The following is a 19,951-nucleotide window of genomic DNA, read 5'->3' on the forward strand; positions in this document are numbered from 1 at the left end:
AACAAAAAAAAAAAGACCAGGCTGGCCTCTAACTCACAGAGATCCTCCTACCTCTACCTCCCTAGTGCTGGGATTAAAGGCGTGTGCCACCAAGCCTGGCGTGAGTTCTGTTCTTAATACCACAAACGAGGAAGAAAGGAAAGACCAAATCTCAGAGAGATTATCTCTCTCAAGCCAGTGATGAACACAGGCAGGACTTTTGAACATACTGACTTCTGAACTGCTAGGATCACCAAGGGACTGGCTTCTGGTGAGCCCAGAACTGCAGCAGAGACAGTGAGACCACGGGGCAGGGTGGGACAGGGTGGGACAGGGTGGCAGGGCTGCTGATCTTCCCCAACACCAAGACAGTCACTTCGGACAAAAAGAGCTGGCCCTGAGGTGGGAGTTACACCCTCCAGCTCTGAGGGGAAAATGAGCCCTTTGATGGGGCAGTGGTGAGGCTGGTGGGGGCCGGCCTTCCCTCCTGGGTGAGGCCCACGTACACCTTCACCTGTGAGTAGTGCAGATCGTGTATCTGTTTCCCTCCCGCTCCCGCTCTATTCCTCCGCTGGCCCTGGCCCACGCCTCAGTGCACCCACTCAATGGGCCTTCCTTAATCCCCTGACATCATCGCCTACCTATCACTGGCCCTACTTGCCAATTTGGCGGCCCCCATCCTTGGAGATACTGTTTAGAAACCCCCTACTCAGAACTGTCTGTGTCCTCAACCTCCTTCCTAGCTCAGTCTACAGTTCAGATCTGGGATACCTACTCCCACCCCAAGCTGGGGACAGGCTCTAGGATTTGCCTGGCTTTGCTGTGTGATTCCAGGTAAGCAACTACCCCTCTCTGGACCTTGGGCTCCTTAGTTGATTTTGCCCTACTCCCCACCCCAGCTAATCACTCTGAATCCTTTTGGCTTCTCGGCCACTTGTCACTTGAGGAAACCTTGGATTGTTTTATTTTACTCAATTTCATTTTGCGACAGTCCAGACTAGCCTCAAAATCAAGATTTTTTCCCCCCTTCCTTAGCTTCCTTAGTCCTGGGATTATAAATATGTGCTATCATACCTGTGTGAAACATCAGGTCCTGTCAGCTTGTTACTGCGGTAGCTCTCACAGTAGGTGCTGTACTGTATCCGCTGGGAATGAATTTGACTTCCTGTCCACATTGCTCTCTACCAGGGGAGGTGGGGTGAACTGTCCTCCCACCCTAAAGGGAGTGAGGACGAGCATCTGGCTGACACACTCTGACAGAGTGAAACGGCATCAGTCCATGGTGGACAAGCCCCTAAATCTCGGGGGAGGAGCCCTCCCCCACATCTCCAGGGAGGGGGAGGGTCTCAGGAGAATGCAGTGAGGTCACCTGTACATGTGTCTGTGTATACTGGGTAGAGGGACAGGCATTCCTAAGAGACTGAGGTGTGGCTGGATGGGGATCCCGGACAGCGGTACATGAGATGTGGGACATCTATCTGCACTATGTAGGTGCTCCAGCTGGGTGGGATTCCAGGTGTTGGGGATGTGTTTGTGTATCGATCGCTGTGCATCTGCGCAGATGAGTCCTTGTCTATCTAGGACTCTGGGTATGTGATATGTGCATATAGACATGCCTGTGAGGGATTTTGGCCTATCTGTCCCACGTTCTGTGCCAAGCACCTGGAATAGGGACGGCATTCGGTCCACGAGTACTTGAGCAAATGAACATGTGAAGTTGCCGGCCCAGGGCAAGCTGCTGTATTCGGGGGCACACCTGGGTGTGGGTCATGGGGTTCCCAAACCACTCCTCCTGCTCCTTTCCAAACTCCTTGAAAGCCAGGGCCCAATGCCTGGGTCCCCATGGGCGGAGCAGGGGGCGGCCTCCTCCTGGGAAATTGGATCCCAAGACGTGCAGAGCAGCAGGGAGCAGGGCTGCCCCTTTGTCCCCCATAATCCTCTCCCCGCCCTTGCCCCCTCCTTTCCAACCACCAGGGTTTAAGGTCAAGTTTGGGGGCTGTGGGGGTCTAGGTTGTCACCTTGGTGTCCCCTTCACTGACTATTCCTCGCCCTGGGGCTTCTGGTTGGCCTGGAATATATACCCTTACCTTGGTCTCTCTCAAAACTCTCTATTCTGTGCCCTGGCTGGGTCTGTCTCATTCTCTGCCAGGGCCCTGTCTGCTGCCTGCCCTCCTTGCCTAGGGGAGTAGCTCCCCTCCCTCCTGGGCGGCTCTAGGGCTCAGTCCCAGGTATAAAGCTACCCAAGGTACAGGAGGACAGGTGCCCTGGAAAGACCCAGAGACTGCAGAGGAAGCAGCCAAAGAGGGAACATGTACTGCCTGCTGGGTGAGTGAGGGTACAGGGCACCAGGGTCCAGAAAGCAGGTCGGAAGGAGGCTCCACCAGCTGCCTCCTGCTGCTCAGTCTCAGTGCCCCATGCATCTGCTGGGAACTTGCACATCCTTACACATAGAAGGATTTACTCGGGGTTGGGGATTTAGCTCAGTGGGGATTTTGCCTAGCAAGCACAAGGCTCTAGGTTCGGTCCTCAGCTCCGAATTAAAAAAAAAAAAAAGAAGGATTTACTCACCAGCCATTCGAGGAGTAGTTATTGAAGCCCCACTATGTGCTGGTACAGTTGTCTTTTGGTATCCACAGAGGATTGATTCCAGGACTTCCTCAGTGGAGACCAAACTCCAATGATGCTTCAGTCCCTTATATAAAATGTGATATTCTATCTATCTATCTATCTATCTATCTATCTATCTATCTATCTATCATCTATCCATCTATCTATTATCTATCTATCTATCTACCGCCTATGCACATCTTTCTGTATACTTTAGAGCCCCCTCTAGATTATTATAACAGTTGATGCAATGTCAATACTGTCTAAGTAGCTGGTATGTTGTATTGTTCAGGAAATAAGGCAAGGAAAACAATCTTTGTATGTCCAGGAATTTTCCACCTGCAGTTGCATGGATACATGGGTACAGATACAGAGGGCTAACTGTACTGTTTGGAGACTTGGGATAGACGGAAGGGAACTGACATCCACAGTGTGATGGTGACCACCTTGTCAGAGTTGTGCCACAAGCAACACAGAAATCAATCACCCTGGGGGGTTGGTACATGCCTGTAATCCCAGCACTTGGGAGGCTGAGGCCGGAGGATGGTGAGTTTGAGGCTAGCTTAGAGTACACAACAAATTCCATCCTAGGCTACATAACAAGATCCAGTCTACAAACAAACAAGTAAATTATAATGGTAGGTGAGAAGAAATGAACTCATTCACACTTGTTGAATTAATGACAAAAGCATCTCTACTCTCAGTCTTCTTCTTTTTTTTTTTTGGTTTTGGTTTTGGTTTTTCGAGACAAGGTTTCTCTGTAGCTTTGCGTCTTTCCTGGAACTTGCTTTGTAGACCAGGCTGGCCTCGAACTCACAGAGATCCGCCTGCCTCTGCCTCCAGAGTGCTGGGATTAAAGGCGTGCGCCAGAACCGCCCGGCTTTCTTCCTTTTTTAAATGAGACAGGTCTCACTCACTATGTATCCAGACTGATCTAGAACTCAGAGACCTGTCTGCTTCCCTAAGGCTGGGATTAAAGGCGTACACTGTGCCCTGCTTACTTTCAGTTCTCTCCTAATTGGTTCTGAATTTAGGGATGTGAATAACTAAGGGGACCATCTGTACTCACCTTCCTCCTGCCCAGGTGGGTGAGCCTCACTCTGCTGATGGGAGCGAGAGCTGCATCAGGGATTGGAGAGGATAATTTGTCAGCACATATTCAGATGGAAAACAATCAACACGATCCCATTACTCAGGAGGCTGAAGCAGGAGGACAGAAAGAAAATTTAGGTCCAGCCTGAGCATTTAGTGAGACCCTCTGTGAAAACAAAACATGAAAAGCTAGGGCCTGGGCTGCCGGGCTCAGTTGGGAGAATACTTGTATTGCATGGGGTTATCTCCAGCACCGCATAAACTAGGTCTGGTGCTGCGTGGCTGGACCCTATCTCAAAAAACAAGAAGGTGGTGGGTGGTGGCGCACGCCTTTAATACCCAGCAATCGAGAGGCATCCCAGCACTGGAGAGACAGAGGCAGGCGGATCTCTGTAAGTTTGAGACCAGCCTGGTCTACAAAGTGAGTTCCAGGACAGCCAGGGCTGTTACACAGAGAAACTCTGTCTTAAAAAAAAAAAAAAAAAAAAAAAAACACCAAAAAAAACAAACAAACAAAACAACAACAACAAAAACCCACCAAAAAACAAGCCAAACAAACAAAAACCAAGAAGGCTGGGGTACTGCAGAGGTCTGCACATTCATCTTGCAGGACTAATCACAACAGCCAGGAGATCTGGAACCAGCTTAGGTGTCCATCAACAGATGAATGACAAAAAAATATGTGATACTTACACACAATGAAATTTTATTCAGCTGTAGAAGAATGAAATCATAATATTTTCAGGCAAAATGAAGGGAACCGAGATCATGATGTTAAGCAAAATAATCCAGATTCAGACAAATATTGCATGTTTTCTCTCATATGAGGAAGCTGAGTTTAAATTTGTATGTCCAGGACGCGAACGTAGAAGAGGGGGGTTATGAGAGGAGGGAAGAGGGCTGCGGGGAGGGGACAAGAGAAGGTCGTGGGATGTGTGTGATAGGAAAACAGAGGGGGCTTTTCTGGGGGAAGAAACCTTGAAAAGGGGGGAAAGGAGAGGAGAGGGTGACTAAGAATAAAGTGTATGTGTGTGTGTGTGTGTGTGTGTGTGTGTGTGTGTGTGTTACAATGAAACCCTTTGGTCTGCTAGCCAAGATATTAAATAAATACTGATTATATAGCTCAATGGAGAGAGAGAGAGCCTGGAAATAAGATTGTTGCTACATTCACCCAACAAATACTTAATGTATGGGGGCAGCAATGAACCAGGTAAGGGTTCCCTTCCCTGGGGAGACAGTAGGGAGAGATAGCAACAAGTCAATAAATAAACAAATAAGCAATTGTAGGCAACAGGTCTCTAGAGACGATAAATCAGGAGAGGGACATTGGTTTCTAATATTGTACTTATTAGTGTTGTGTGAGCCGTGTGTGATGTGTGTGCAGATATGAAGAGGCCAGAGGAGGGCTCTCAGGACACTGTCCTCTCCTTCCACCATGGCTTCTGAGGATGGAATTCAGCTTGCCAGCCTTCTTTGGCAGGTGACTTTAGTCGCTAAGCCTGACTTTTGTTATGAGGGTCAGGCTTTGCTGAGCTGAGGCCTGAAGAGCAGGCATGAAACAGCCTTGGAAATGTTTTGGGGGTTCCTGTGGGGCAAAGCAAGGGTGAGGTCCTGAGGGAGGAATGTGGGCAGAACATAGAGAGAAGATGCTGAGGGAACAGAACATTTGAAGTCCACCTGGGGACTTCCATTTACACTGAACCAGGAGGGAGCCATGGGGATGTTTGAAGAGTAGAGGGACATGCTCGGATGGGAGGAACTATACAAGGGGGCTACCAGGTGGGAACAGAGACCAGGGGAGAGAGGAGGTGACATGGCTCAGCCTGAGGAGTTACAGGTGGTAAGGACAGAAGTGATTAGATTCTGGGAACATCTTTTGTTTTGTTTTGTTTTGTTTTTTTCAAAGTTTGTTGTTGTTGTTGTTTTTAATTTTATTGTTTTTGGAGTCTGAGGAAGCCAAAGAGCACATCAGATCTCCTGGAACTGGAGTGAAGGAAAGTTGGAAGCCCTCATGCGGGTGCTGGGAATTGAACCTGGGTCTTTTGGAAGAGCAGCCAGTGCTCTTAAGTGCTGAGCCATCTCTCCGGATGTTTCAAAATTTTTACTGAAAGTAACAAATGTACTGGAAGGTACACATTATACTTGTAGGTAGTCTGGTACAGCTGGATGGGTTTTCATAAAGGGAACATTTCTAATGACTATTCAGATAAAAAACACTCCCACAACTGCATAAGGTGGCATAGGCCTGCAATCCCAGCACTCAGGAAGCAGAGGCAGGTGGATTTCTGTGAGTTCGAGGTCAGCCTGGTCTACATCGTGAGCTCCAGGACAGCCAGGGCTATGCAGTGAGACCTTGTCTCAAAGGGGAGTTCTGGGCGTGAAACTATCCGCCAACCAGGTCATTTTGCTCTGACTTGAACAGACAAGACATCACAGGCCACAAACGTGGTCCTCTTTGAAGGCCTTGTTGGAATGAGTGAATGATGAGAGGGCCAGGGACTTAATGCTGACCCTCTTATGTCCTGTGCCAGCTCCCCTCGGCCTACTGACCCTGCTGCCACCCCTCAGGCCTGCGGCCCCCATCTCCCCATCAGAGCCCATCAGTCAAGCCTATAGCCTGGCTCTCTACATGCAGAAGAACACGTCGACGCTGCTGCAGACCTACGTGAGTGGGCAAGAGCAGGGCTCTGGGGGAGGGGGCCGGCCCGCATATGGCAAGCAGAGCCGTCCAAGAGACCCCCCCTTGTGAGCATGGGGGTGCGGTGGCTCTTAGCCAAGACACACTCACTTGTATTGTCACTAACTAGAACTTCAGGTAGTCATTCTTCTGGAACCACCCTTCAAACTTCTCCGAGAGGGTGGGACTAGAGTCCATTTTACAGTGAGAACATGGAGTTGTAGACAGGTAGGTAATTTGCCTTGGGGCACTTGCTAGTGAGTGCAATGCCAGTGTCTGGAAGCAGGTCTGTGAACTCCGTTCTAGAAGCTCCCACCCCCACCCACACTTACTCATTGTCTAGAGGTAAAACTGGCAGCTTGCTTTCTGAGTCTTGGATGTTTGTTTGCTTGACCTATGTGGGGCTGGTTTCCATTTCCAGTAGCAGGGACAGGGACCCCATTGGCCGAAACTTGACCTCCTCTTAGCCCTGTCCCTTCCTAAATCACATACCTGCCTGGTCCTGAGACCCTGGAGTTTACAACTCTTCCACTGCATAGTGGTCCTTTACGCCACTATGATTACAAAATCCAGGCTCTAGGTTGGGCGTGTTGGCTCACACCTTTAATGCTAGCAACAGGGGAAGAGAGGCAGACGGATCTCTGTGAGTTTGAGGCTAGGCTATATACAGATAGAGAGTGAGGGATACACAGAGAGACCCTGTTTAAAAAAATAAAGAGAAACATCAGCTGTTACATTTTAGTAATGTACTCGGACTGAACACAGTCATGTTGCTCATTGATATTCATACATGATAGATATTCTCACCTTATTGCATGTCAGATACTCTTCATTTTACAACACTGCCATGCAGAGCTGTGGGTTCTTGCGATTCATGGAGGCCCAGCTGGTGCAAAGGACAAAAGGGAGGCTGTAGTACACTTGCTTATTCCTGCAGCTCCCAAAGGGTGAATGGTGACTTCCTCTGGGAAAATGCCAGTCTCAGAGGGAAGATGTGCACCCAGAAACTCCTTCAGCCACTTTACTTCTATTTATCTGTCCTTCATGCAGCTCCAGTACCAGGGTAGCCCCTTCAGTGACCCTGGTTTCTCAGCTCCTGAACTCCAGCTCAGCAGCCTGCCTCCTGCTGCGGTCCCCTTCAAGACCTGGCATGCGATGGATGATGCAGAGAGGCTAAGCCGAGCCCAGGGAGGCTTCCTGGCCCTGACCCAGCACCTTCAGCTTGTGGGGGACGACCAGAGTGATCTGAATCCTGGCAGTTCCATTCTGCTGGCCCAGCTAGGAGCGGCGAGACTCAGGGCCCAAGGCTTACTGGGCAACATGGCTGCTATCATGACTGCTCTAGGGCTGCCCATCCCTCCAGAAGAGGATACTCTGGGGCTTGTCCCTTTTGGGGCCTCAGCCTTTGAAAGGAAATGTCGAGGCTACATAGTGACCCGGGAATATGGTCACTGGACAGACCGGGCCGTGAGAGACTTGGCTCTACTCAAGGCCAAGTACCCAGCATAAAAGGTCGTCCTTCCGTCAGAAGTCCCAGGGCTTTTCTTTAGAGGACTCATTCCCGCCTTACTTCTGAGATGGAGAATGCCTCACGCGTCACTAAGGAGTCAGGACTCCTGTGACAAGTGTTTGGGACTATTTCCTGGAAGCCAAGCCTCCACTCCTGATTGCCTGGGTCTTCCTGCCAGGTCCTAGAGACTAGACTCGCTTTCAGATCTAGGCAGGACTCCATGGACCCGTTTGATGGATCAACAAACCAGTGGTGTGTTGATATTTCTGCTTCCTGGTTGGAAAGAAGAGCCCTTATGAAGAGGCTTTACTTCCCACCCTAGGGAGAGGACAGCTGGTCTACCTCCTGAGCTTGTCCTGACTCTCCTCTTCCTGTATTTGAGAAAGACCAGGGGCTGGCTTCCTGTCTCTGTCTACCTCAATTCCTAGGTGAAGACGTGACCTTTCTGGACACAGGCCTCTTTTGGCTGAAGTTCTTACCCTCAGTCTACCTCTTCATCGACAGTTCCTATTGAACTCCCCAGTGGACAGAGGTTCAGTGTCCAGTCACAGCCACCAGGACTCATGTCTCCTCTGTTTCCTGCTGAGGAGATCCATTTTGTGTTCAGGACTGACAAATGGTAGCCCTGGCCTGGGCTCTTCATGAATTTATTTGTACTGTGCCTTTGTGGGTAAGGGGGAGGGACCTCCTGTACAGTAAAGATCCTATTCTCCTCAGATCCCTCTCCCCATGTGCAACAACTGTGTTTCATTAAACTGTGGTTTTATTGTTAAACATTTATTTACAAAAATTAATTTATTCTCAAATAAAACTAATCTCTTAAGATGTTTTTCTGCCTTTCCCTCTCCATAGACCAGGCTAGGGCTGGGGTCACTGGGAATAGGGTACGGAGGGAAGAAAGGGAAGGACAGGGCTCCAAAAGAACCTGTGGAAGGAGGGAGGACACCAGGGAGATGGTCCTGGAGATGGGTGGCCTTGCCACCACAGGACCAGCAGGCACTTTTCTAGTTAGGAAAGGACAAAGGAACTGAAGGGAGAGAAAGTGTCACCTCCATGAGATGAAACTCAGGGTTACACATAGTCATATGGACCATGGGGAGACAGATGTGAAAACTGGGCGTCAGAGGCAGGGGGAGCTCTGCGAGTTCAAGGCCAACCTGGTCTACATAGTGAGCTCCAGGCCACCCAGGGCTATAGAGTGAGACCTTGTCTCAAAAACAAACAAGCAAGCAAAGAAAGAAAGAGCAAGCGACAAGGAACGAGAGAGAGAGAGAGAGAGAGAGAGAGAGAGAGAGAGAGAGAGAGAGAGAGAGAGAGAGAGAGAGAGAGAGAGAGAGAAACCTCTCAGAGACAAAAGAATTCGAGACAGAGGAAAAGACGAGAAACTGGTAGGCACACGAAGCTCCCTGAGGAGACAAGATCCAAAGAGACAGACAGAGACCATACAACGCAGAAAGATGGGGACAGTCCAAGAACACACAGATGGAGCGACAGAATCGGAAGCCACAGAGGTGGGACAGAGTACCGACCCTCAGGAGACGCCCCCGGGCACCAGCTGGCTCAGGTCGCCCTCGGTGCGGCTCACCCACTCGCCATAGAGGCCGCACACGTGGAGCCCCAGCACCTTGGCCGAGAAGACGCCCGCAGCGCTGTTGGCCGGGGAGAGGGCGGCGGCGGCGGCGGCGGCGGGCTCCGACCCCGGCCCGCGGGCGGCTGCGCCCAGAGCGGCCAGCACCGTCTCCACCGCGGCTCCCAGAGCCCGAGCCTGGCGGGCCGCGTCCTCCAGGCTCCGCAGCAGGCGCGGGGCGCGCGGGTTCAGCTCCGCCTGGCGGCGGCGCACAGCATCCAACAGCGCGGGCAGCGCACCCAGGGCAGCCGCGTCCAGACGCAGCCGCTCGGACAGCGGTAGCCCCGCGTGGCTCGGGGCCGGGCCACTCAGGCCGGCCAGTGCCAGCCGCGGTGGTGAGAAGCCCGGCAGCCCGAAGGGGTCTCCCTGCTGCTGCACCTGTGGGGATACATGGTCACCAGTCAGCCGGGCTCCTGGGATCTTGATCGGGGCTCGTCCACTCTTAACAGCCCTCCCTCCTCCCTTCTCCTGGGGCCTTAGTTTCCTCATCTTGCAAATAACAGATCCTACTGTGTTTGAGATTAAACCAAAAATTGACATGGGCTTTGCACACAACTGTCTTGGTTTCTCTAACGGCTAATAAGAGTATCAATTTCATAAGGTAGTTAGGAGCATGCAGGGTCCGACGGACAAACTCTAGAACCCAGGAAAAGCTCAATAAATATTGGCTATTTTTTAATTACTTTTTTTGGGGTATTTTGTTGTTGTTGTTTTGTTTTGATTTTCGAGACAGGGTTTCTCCATGTAGTTTTGGTGCCTGGCCTGGAACTCACTCTGAAAACCAGGCTGGCCTCGAACTCACTGAGATCTGCCTGGCTCTGCCCCCCGAGTGCTGGGATTAAAGTCGTGTGCCACCATACCCAACCTTACTTGTTTACTTTGAGACAGGGTCTCACTAGCTTTTGCTGACCTGGAACTCACTCTGTAGACCAGGCTGGCCTCAAATTCACAGAGATCCGCCTGGCTCTGCCTTCCAAGGGCTGGTGTGTGCCCTACCATTTTCTTTTAAAAGCGTGTGTGTACGATGTGTCGGGGAGGAGTGTGCCACATTGCACACGTGACAGTCAAAGGTTGACTTATAGAGTCAGTTTTCTTCCACCTCTATGTTGGGTCTGGAAATCAAACTCTGGACACCAAATTGCCTGGCAAGCCCCTTTACCAGTTAAGGCACCTCTTCAGTCCCAGACCTAGGTTAACGCCTATTGGCACTTACTAGCTGTGACTTCTTGCAAGACCATTCCCTTCTTTTGGCTTGAGCCTACTTTCTCATCTGTGAAAGTAAGGGATGTCCCCGGTTCTGTCTTTCTACCAGAGGTCTCTTGAGGATCACAGAAACCGTGCAGGGACCCCACCAGATTCCCTGCCTCTTCCCCTACTTGACAGCCACCATATGAAGGAACAAGTAGAAGTCAAAGGTGACTTGTGATTCGTCAAATGCCCCGATATTAATGTTTATCCTCTGCAAATATCTTGCCTCTGGTGCAGGTCTTGTGGTTGCTGCTTTGAATGCAGTGTCTTCCTAAAAACGGGGACGACAATGGTGAGGTCGACTTTGTACAAAAGGAAGTCATGGCCCATTGAGAGGCTGCCAGCCTGCCAGCCTGAGTTTGATCCTGGGATCCACATGTTTAGAAGAGAGAACCAAGTCCCTCAATTGTCTCCTGACTTTCACACACCATGGTACTTGTGTGCCCACATAAAATAAATGAATATAATTTAAAAAAAGAAAAGAAATGGGCTGAATACAGTGATCGGCAGTAGGTCCCTCACCGGGGAAGCAGAGCTGGGATTTGGACCAAAGGTGGTAGGTCTACAAAGCTGGCTCTGTCACCTGCTGCCACTGTTGGCATCGTCAAAGTCTTTCTTGATGTCGCATCCCAAGGTCTTAAGTTAGCAGCCCTAGTCTGTCTGAACCAAAGCACCAGCCTTTCCCCATGACACCTTGGTAATCTGGAGGAGTTTTTTTTTTTTTTTTAATGTGGCCAGGACAGGACGGTTGGCAGGTTCCTTTACTCTGTAAAAGTCCCCTCATGAGTAGTAGAATTTTTACCCCTGATTGAAACCTCTTCTTGGCTTCTCTAAATGTCCAGGTAGAAGTGGTCATAGTTCATATTGTTCAGCTGTTTCATTTTACAGCCCTAAGAGTTGAGACCTCAAGATCACACTGAGCCCAAATCTAGGTTTCCTGACTCCCAGAATTCCCTTTGTTTCCTCAGACCAGCTCTGATTTCCAGCACCGAGGACAGAGCCTCCAAACTGAGGCACAGTATCACATGGCCACTGGTAGGGTCCTCTGCTTTACTGTGTGGCCAGAAGAAAGTTAACAGTCCCCTCAGAAACTCCGATTTCCACTGATGGGGATGAAGGGAAGAAAAGGTGAAGACATTTGTGATGTGTGCTTCCGCGTCCCACAGCCCAGCCCTCTCCCCTACTCACATACTCCTCTAGCAGCTGCTCTGCATATTTGGCCAGGAGGCGTGCAAGGTTGTGTGTCTGGCGGATCTTGGCCTCCAAATGCGGAAGGAATGAGATTGAGAAGTCAGCCTGGGGGTCTTCTGGTGGGAAAGAGGAGGGAGTGAGGGGTTATGAGGGCAACCCAAACCTAGTCCTTAACCATCTTTCCTAAGCTGGCTCTTTCTGAACCCCGAGGTTCTGCTCTGGATGGTAACATTCAAGCTAGGAAGAATCCCAGTGGAGGGAAAACCAGGTTCCAAGCAGTTTCTCTGCGTGAAATGTCTCTCCTGTCCCCAGATCACTGTTGAAATCCTATTAAGACCAAATTCATAAGCTGCCTCCATAGTGGCTGCCTCCAGCTTCTCACTCCCCTCAAATCAGCTTCTGCCTTCCGCTTTAGACAATTGTTCATACATACTTCCAAGGTAGCTTCTTTTATCCTTGTGAATCTGTTTTATCAGGAGACTTCTTCGAAGGCAGCTATGCTCACCCTATACCACCAACGCTAACCCGAGACCCTTTAAGGACAAAGTTCCCATATCTTTGGATTTCTCCAACTGTTGGTTGAATTCAGTCAGCATCGCTGAAGCACAGAACCTCATATTGGAACGCGCTTTCCCGGCCTGTTCTACAGATAGAGAAAGCGAAGGCCTATTCCCTTCCTGATGCTTCTAGGTGAGATGTTAGGCTCAACAGCATCAAAGTATCAATGACAGGCGGGCCTTCCCTGGTACAAACCAGAGGGTGGTGCCAAAGGAAGACTACATTTCCCAAGATGCACACCGTGGGCATCCCAATGCATGCTGGGGAATGTAGTCCCGACCCGACAACCCCTTTCGTCTGAGTTTCCCACCGCCAGCCAAGATCTCAGAAGCTGTACTTTGGCCTCTTGTCACTCGTAGCTCCTTCGTAGACCAAAGATTCCTTAACTCGGCCTCTCCTTCCAGTCCTTCAGCTTTGATTCTTTCCTAATACTTTGAGAGGCACTGTTATCCTGCCCCAGCCCGACCCCAGCCCTTCTTCAGGGTGTACTCACCCATATATTCGGTGCTCTAACCCCCGAACCCAAGCCCCTGAAGCCTCAACTCCAGGCCTCCTCTAAACCCTTGCGCCTGCCCTTTCTCCCAGTCAACCGCTGGTTACCTGACACCGGCGTCTCCTCCCTCCCCCGACACCCCCCCCCCCCCCCCCCGCCCAGGTCTTTCCCCTCCCAGACTCCGGGGTAGGGTGGTGTTGACAGAGATCCAAATCCCAGCTTTCGACCTCACTCCTATTCCCGTGAGGGACCCAGGATCCAGTCACTCAGTCCCTTACCCAGACTTCCCTCCCTTTGGTTCATGTTGGCCCCAGGCCGATCCCGGTCTCCCTCAACACACCCCTACCGGAGGGGAGGAGGGGAGGGGGAAAAAGGGGGAAAGGGTTAGGGGCGTGGCTCGGGCTCGGCCAATCATAGCTCAGACCCCAAACATTTCCTTCCCACCACTACTTTCAGGCAAGATTCCTTGGCCCTGAGCTCAGGAACTCGCTTGTGAGGCTTAGCCTGGGAAGGGGCCAGAGTGGGGAGGCAGGTGTTGGCGCAGTGAATGGACACTTGGGCCTTTAAGGCAGCTCTTGTGTCTTGCTGGGAGGAGGAGACTCAGGCTCCGACCTGAGGTAGAGCTTGACAATAAGGGCTGCTTTGAGAGGAAAGCTGGGAAACCCGAGAGGAACGCTTCAGGTCCTCCCTCTGGGTCAGGACAAAGAGAGAAGCCAGGGCAGGCCTTTCGAGATCAGGGTGCACCTAAGGCATGCACCCCCAGCCTCGCTTCTTGTCTTAGATGCCTTCTACTTTCTCTGTCACTCTGATCAGGAGTGAGACAGCCCTTCCCCTCACCTTACCGTTACAGACCCCCACCCCTCAACACACACACACACACACACACTCTCTCTCTCTCTCTCTCTCTCTCTCTCTCTCTCTCTCTCTCTCTCTCTCTCTCTCTCTCGCACGCATGTGTGTTTAGGCATCCGGACGCAGACTCTCACACAGGTGAGCACAGGCTTCAGCCAGGTCACACCCAAACAGCAGCTCATTAGCCCCAGGGAGACACTGGAAGCACTGTACACACTTGTCTCTACTATTGGTCCCAACCACCTACTCTGTCTTGGGCTCTGGCTTCAGATAATGGAGTTTGTGAGCACATGGACTGAAAGGCCTGTGTGAGGATGTTAACATGAGCAAACGATCAGAACAAAGGAATTCATTACCGGAGCACATTACAGGTGCATTTGAAGCCAGACTGTCAGCAGTGGCCACAACCACACACTAACCAGCAGTGTTCATTGAGCATTCACTGTGTGCCAGACACTATCCTAAATGCTATATATATATATATATAAACTTATTTCCATGTTATAGATGAGGCCATAAAGACAAATGACTTGCCCAAAGTCATGCAGGTGGGTGAGACAGAGCTGAGATTTTGGCACTTACAGTTTGGTTCCAGCAATGCTGTCCGACATGGCGGACATGAGCACACCAAAACTCTGCAGGCACCCCTCACACACACAGCACAGAAGACATGCCCTAGCTGTTGATGGGTTGACTTCAAATAAAATCAGCCAAGAGGCACTCATTGCTGTTTCATGTATGTGTGTGTGTCGGGGGATCATATGTGCATCTGAGTGCAGTTGCTGGAAGGCCAGAAGAGGGCATTGAATCCCCGGGAGCTAGATCTACAGGCAGTGCAACATGGGGTGCTGGGAACTAAAGTAGGATGTTGTAGAGTATTATTTTAAGATGTGCTACATTGTTCATGCTGTGGAACATTTGTTTCATGATGTAAAGAGGTGTTGTATTCTTTTATGTTGCATTTATTTAACTCTGTGAAGCTTTGTTACTTTCCTGTCTAAAACACCTGATGGTCAGCCAGGCGGTGGTGGTGCAGGCCTTTAATCCCAGCACTTGGAAGGCAGAAGAGGCAGGTGGATCTCAGTGAGTTCGAGGCCAGCCTGGTCTACAGAGCTAGGTCCAGGACATCCAGGACTATTACACAGAGAAACCTTGTCTCGGAAAACCAAACAAAAAGAAAAACACCTGATGGTCTAATCAAGAGCTGAATGGCCAATAGTGAGGCAGGAGAAAGGATAGGCGGGGCTGGCAGGCAGAGAGAATAAATAGGAGAAAAAGAAGGAACAAGAGGATCAGGGAGGGAGATCAGAAGGGACCAGCCACCCAGCTACACAGCCAGACACAGAGTAAGAAGGAAAGAACGGTATATAGAAACAGAGAAAGGGAAAAGCCCAGAGGCAAAGGATAGATGGGTAATGTGAGAAAAGCTGGCTGGAAACAAGCCAAGCTAAGGCCGGGCACTCCTAAGAAAGAATAAGACTTTATTTGGGAGGTGGGTGGTGGGCCCCCCAAAGAGTACAGAGTAGTCTATACTCGGGTCCTCTGGAAAACCAATAAGTGCTCTAACCACCGAGTCTTCTCTCCAGCCCCTATTTTCTTTCTTTTAGTTCTTTTGAGACAGGCTTTCACGGCTTTAACCCTGGCTGTCCTGGATGGACCTCACTCTGTAGAGGCCAGCCTTGAACTCACAGGGATCCGCCTGCCTCTGCCTCCTGTGTGCTAGGATTAAAGGTGTGCGCCACCACCCAGTCCTTTCTTTCTTTTTTTGAGACAGGGTCTTACTATGTATTCTTGGCTGGGCTGGAACTCAATATGTAGACCAGGCTGGCCTCTAACATGTAGAGATTTGTCCGTCTCTGCCTCCTGAGTGTTGGGATTAAAGGTGTGAGCCAGCACACTTGGTTGGTCTTACCTTTTTAAAGAAAAAAACAAGCCGGGCGGTGGTGGCGCACGCCTTTAATCCCAGCACTCGGGAGGCAGAGCCAGGCGGATCTCTGTGAGTTCGAGGCCAGCCTGGGCTACCAAGTGAGTCCCAGGAAAGGCGCAAAGCTACACAGAGAAACCCTGTCTCGAAAAACCAAAAAAAAAAAAAAAAAAGAAAGAAAAAAACAAAAAAAAGTCTACATTTATTTTGCATATGTACGATGTTTAAGGTGTCTGGAAATGAGAGATCTGTCAGGGTTCTCTTCTACCACGTGGGGTTTGAGTTATTGAACTCGGGTCATCAGGTTGGGGGTGGCAAGTGCCTTTCCCACTAAGCCATCTTGCCAGCCTTCATTTTTTTAAAAATTATTTTATTTATTTATTTATTATATATACAGTATTCTACCTGCATGTGTCCTTGCAGGCCAGAAGAGGGCACCAGATCTCATTACAGATAATTGTGAGCCACCATGTGGTTGCTGGGAATTGAACTCAGGACCTCTAAGAAGAGCAGTCGGTGCTCTTAACCACTGAGCCATCTCTCCAGCCCCCGCCAGCCTTCATTTTAAGTAAACTTTTAGCGAACTATAATATACAAAAGAAACATTACACTTGCAATGCATGTACATCTGGACAGACTAAAGAACGGAGTGTGACAAGCTCCCAGAAACCCCTTCTTCTCCCCGGCAGCCCCAAGGGTGCTCACAGTCCTGACCTCCCACACCCTCAGGATGTTTGTTTCCTGAACTGACATGGTAGAATTATCTAATGCATGCTGTCACAACTGCTTTCTTGTATTCAAGACGTATCCCCACTGTTGGGCATAGCAGGACTTTGGTCATTTTGGTTGATGTGTCTGTGTCCATGGCATAAACAGGTTGTAACTGGTTTTTCACTACATTCTGTTGTGGCGTTGCTCCCAGGTTGTGCTATCCTGAAAAAAAGCTACAAACTTTCCAGTACTCCAGTACACGTCTTGGTGTTCACACAGAAGCATTTTGTCCTGATGAGGTTTCTACTGCTGTGGTAAGCACCATGATCAAAAGCAAGGTAGGGAGGAGAGAGTTTATTTCGGTTCACAGTTACAGTCCATCATGAAGGGAAGTCAGGGCAGGAACTCAAGACAGGAACCTGGAGGAAGAGTACCCAGGACCCATCTGCTCAGGGGTGGCACTGCCCACAGTGGTCTGGGCTCTCCCACATCAATTATTAATCAAGAATATGCCCCACAAACGTACCTACAGGGCAACGTGATAGAGTCATTTTCTCAATCAAGGTTCCCTCATCCCAGACGACCCTAGCTTGTGTCGAGTAGACAAAAAAAACAGACAGCACACATTTCTTCGGTTGGGCGTTGACAGCTTGGGACTGGAATAGCTGGGAAACCGGGTTGGCATTACATTTAGCTTCACTGGAAAAGTGCCAGTTTTCCAAAGTATCTCCACCAGTTACACACTCCCTGATTCAAGCAATGCCAAGTTGTTCTGCTACTTCATCTACATGGTCTGTCTTTTTCACTTCCGCCGTCCTGGCTGAGGAGGCCCGCTCCCCACTCGAAAGTCTGGCACGCACTTGGCACTGTTAATGAGACTTGAATGGATGGATGGACAAGTTAAGTTGTGCAGCAGCGTAGAATCAAAACAGCCTGGAGAGGGCAGACGCGCGCACACACAGCATTTCAGGGACGCCCACCCGCCGCGGACGCACACCAGGACAGTCCCTCTCGCGCACCCCTGTGCCCACGTGGCCGGAACGCACCGCCTCGCTCGCTCGGGCCGCGCGCGTCCAGCCGCACAGCTGCCCCCCAGCTCTCCCTCTCCGCGGCGGGCAGAGGGCGCTGTGCGTCCGTGCGCCCCGAGGGGCGGGCCCGGGCCGGGGCGGGGCTGGCCGGGCTTCCAGGCCGGGGCTCTAGCCGCCCGCGCCGCCCGGGCCGCTCCGGGGACGGGCCGGGGCGGGGCGCGGTCGCAGGAAGCCAGGCGGGGACTCGCGGAGGCGTTGGGGAGCGAGGGAGGGCGCGGCCAACTCCCGGAGGGACGGCGGGCCGAAAGAGCGGCGCCGGGGCCTGGCGCGCAGCCTGAGATCGCCGGACCGCAGGCCGTCCCACCACGGGCTCTGTCCCGGCCCCAGCCCCCCGCCAGCATGGCCGGCCGGACCGTGCGGGCCGAGACCCGGAGCCGGGCCAAAGATGACATCAAGAAGGTGATGGCGACCATCGAGAAGGTCCGGAGATGGTGAGCGCTGCCCCTGGGCCAGGGACACAGCCAAGCCACCTCCTCCTAACGCGTCCGCCCTTTCCTGGCCCGCTGCCCCCGCCCACCAGCTGTGCTCTGAATCGACTGGGCTCCCCCTTTCCCTGGCAATTCCCAGAGGTCTACAAAGCGTGGTCCGGAGTGGTGCTTTCCCAGAGCGGGAGCTCATCTATGCCCCGCCCCCTGAAGCTTTGACACTCCTGCAAGCTCGGCCCCGGGTCTTCGTCGCCAGAGTCCCTGGCCAGGCCTTGGTGGCGCCCTGCTGTGTGCCCCAGGTGTCTGCAGAACCGCAGCTCCAAGTTAAATCCGTCCATGCCCTAGGCTTTGCAGGTCTCTTTCTGGTTCCATGCCCTGTTAGCGAAGCTTCCCTTACCCTCGCACATCTCCCCGACCCCCTGCTCTATGGGGCCTCTCTGACCAGTCTCCTGCCCTCCCACAGGGAGAAGCGCTGGGTGACTGTGGGTGACACTTCCCTTCGAATCTTCAAGTGGGTGCCTGTGGTGGATCCCCAGGAGGAGGTGAGCAAGCCCAACCCCCAGCAAGCCTTGCATCTGGGCAACCTCAGGCAGTTCCCTCCCTACCTTGGCTTCCACCTTCAGTCGGCTTGGAGACTCCAGTGTGGAGCTCAGGCAGATGGTAACGATTATTAGCCCTCGCACACATACACACACACACACACACACACACACACACACACACACACACACACACCCCTCACATGCCCCCCTCCCTTCTCTGAGTTCAAGACCTAAAACTCAGCCTCCACAACCTGAGACTACACCTCTTGCTTCTCTGAGCCCAGGTTTTCTTATTTGTATTGAGGGGATTTGTACGTGCTCACCAGACCCCTGGCTCTGACCTTACCCCTCTCGCTCTCAGGAGAGGCGGCGGGCAGGAGGCGGGGCAGAGAGATCCCGAGGCCGGGAGAGACGCGGCAGGGGCACCAGTCCCAGAGGGGGTGGCCCCCTCATCCTGCTGGATCTCAATGGTATGTACAGATCCTGGAATGGGGAGGGAGGGAAGGAAGCTGCTAGGGGCCCCCTGGCCGACCAGCTTGGCTCTTGCTTCAGCAGATGAGAGCAGCAACCAGAGTTTCCACTCAGAAGGTTCACTGCAAAAGGGCACTGAGCCCAGCCCTGGGGGGACTCCCCAGCCCAGCCGCCCTGGATCGCCTACTGGACCCCCAGAAGCGGTTTCGGAGGATACTCAGCCTCCACAGCTGGGCCAAGAGAGAGGTAGGCCCTGGTGGCTCTCAGGAGCCCTCTCTTCTCCAAAGTTGACCCCAGCTTGTCCTTGTACCTATGCCATGTCCTCTCTCCCCGTCCTGCCCTGGAGGAGAACCTTCCCTGACCCTGGCAGAAATTACATCCAGCTGCTGCCTCAGTCTTTGTAGGAAGCATATCACCGTCTGAAAAGTTTATGCGAATTTTCTTTTTGCTTGCTTATTGTCTCTTCCTGTTACCACCTCGTGTCAGCCGTCCCGATCTTGTTCATTCGCACTGTGGGATACATAATAGATGTTCAGTAAACACCTGTTCAGGGCATAAATAATTCTGATAATCAGCGTGGTTACTCGCGGCAGAGTACCGGCTAGCATGGTCCCTTCCCTGCTGAGGGTTCTGAGCACATCAACGTTTGCTGTTTGTTTTCTCATTCAATCTCCACTGTCACTTTATGGGAGCGATGATCCTATTTTGATTCCTCTTTATACACGAGGAGCCTGTCATCCAGAGAAAGATGGCCAGACTTACAGAGCCAGTGAGCCAACACCTTGGGCCTGATCCCCCTTCAGCTCCTCTGCCTTCATATAGTCGGTCCCCTGTCTGGTCAGTACGACTTCCCAAGTGTGGCTGATTTCTGTGCCTCTGGCCCTGCCTTCTCGGTTCTCACTTGTACCTGCTCTAGCCTCGCCTCCCGTCCCTAATGGCCTTCACACAGCTGCAGA

At 51.7% G+C, this 19,951-nt stretch overlaps 3 protein-coding genes across 7 annotated transcripts in view; 2 read left to right on the forward strand and 1 right to left on the reverse strand.

The window, feature by feature from the left end:
* Ctf1 (cardiotrophin 1) overlaps positions 1 to 13,346 on the reverse strand; it is a 31,149-nt gene extending 17,803 nt beyond the window's left edge. The window contains exons 1-4 of one of the 3 annotated variants that reach the window (XR_008222898.1): positions 13,261 to 13,346; positions 11,929 to 12,047; positions 9,395 to 9,870; positions 3,656 to 3,786 (exon numbers count right to left, since the gene is read on the reverse strand). Coding sequence is in view for 2 of the 3 variants with exons in the window: in XM_052760988.1 (XP_052616948.1) it covers positions 9,397 to 9,870; positions 11,929 to 12,047; positions 13,261 to 13,285 (618 nt within the window). In the remaining variant the exon portion in view is untranslated. Of the gene's footprint in view, positions 1 to 3,655; positions 3,787 to 9,198; positions 9,871 to 11,928; positions 12,048 to 13,260 lie in introns of those variants that run through there. The other 2 variants (XM_052760988.1, XM_052760989.1) reach the window with 2 other exon arrangements.
* LOC128124558 (cardiotrophin-2) lies at positions 4,224 to 9,193 on the forward strand. The gene is made up of 2 exons (XM_052760991.1): positions 4,224 to 6,343; positions 7,406 to 9,193. Exons 1-2 carry the CDS (start codon positions 6,182 to 6,184, stop codon positions 7,862 to 7,864), a joined length of 621 nt encoding a protein of 206 aa, XP_052616951.1. The 5' UTR covers positions 4,224 to 6,181; the 3' UTR covers positions 7,865 to 9,193.
* Positions 13,347 to 17,635: 4,289 nt separating the features above from the next.
* Bcl7c (BAF chromatin remodeling complex subunit BCL7C) overlaps positions 17,636 to 19,951 on the forward strand; it is a 31,846-nt gene continuing 29,530 nt past the window's right edge. The window contains exons 1-4 of one of the 3 annotated variants that reach the window (XM_052760971.1): positions 17,636 to 17,988; positions 18,446 to 18,524; positions 18,886 to 18,994; positions 19,077 to 19,241. In XM_052760971.1, coding sequence (XP_052616931.1) covers positions 17,897 to 17,988; positions 18,446 to 18,524; positions 18,886 to 18,994; positions 19,077 to 19,241 — 445 coding nt within the window. In that variant the 5' untranslated portion in view covers positions 17,636 to 17,896. The remainder of the gene's footprint in view (positions 17,989 to 18,445; positions 18,525 to 18,885; positions 18,995 to 19,076; positions 19,242 to 19,951) is intronic. The other 2 variants (XM_052760970.1, XM_052760972.1) reach the window with 2 other exon arrangements.

The sequence above is a fragment of the Peromyscus californicus genome, unplaced genomic scaffold, assembly GCF_007827085.1.
Source record: "Peromyscus californicus insignis strain IS unplaced genomic scaffold, ASM782708v3 Scaffold_4__1_contigs__length_199733344, whole genome shotgun sequence".
Classification (NCBI taxonomy): Eukaryota; Metazoa; Chordata; class Mammalia; order Rodentia; family Cricetidae; genus Peromyscus; species Peromyscus californicus.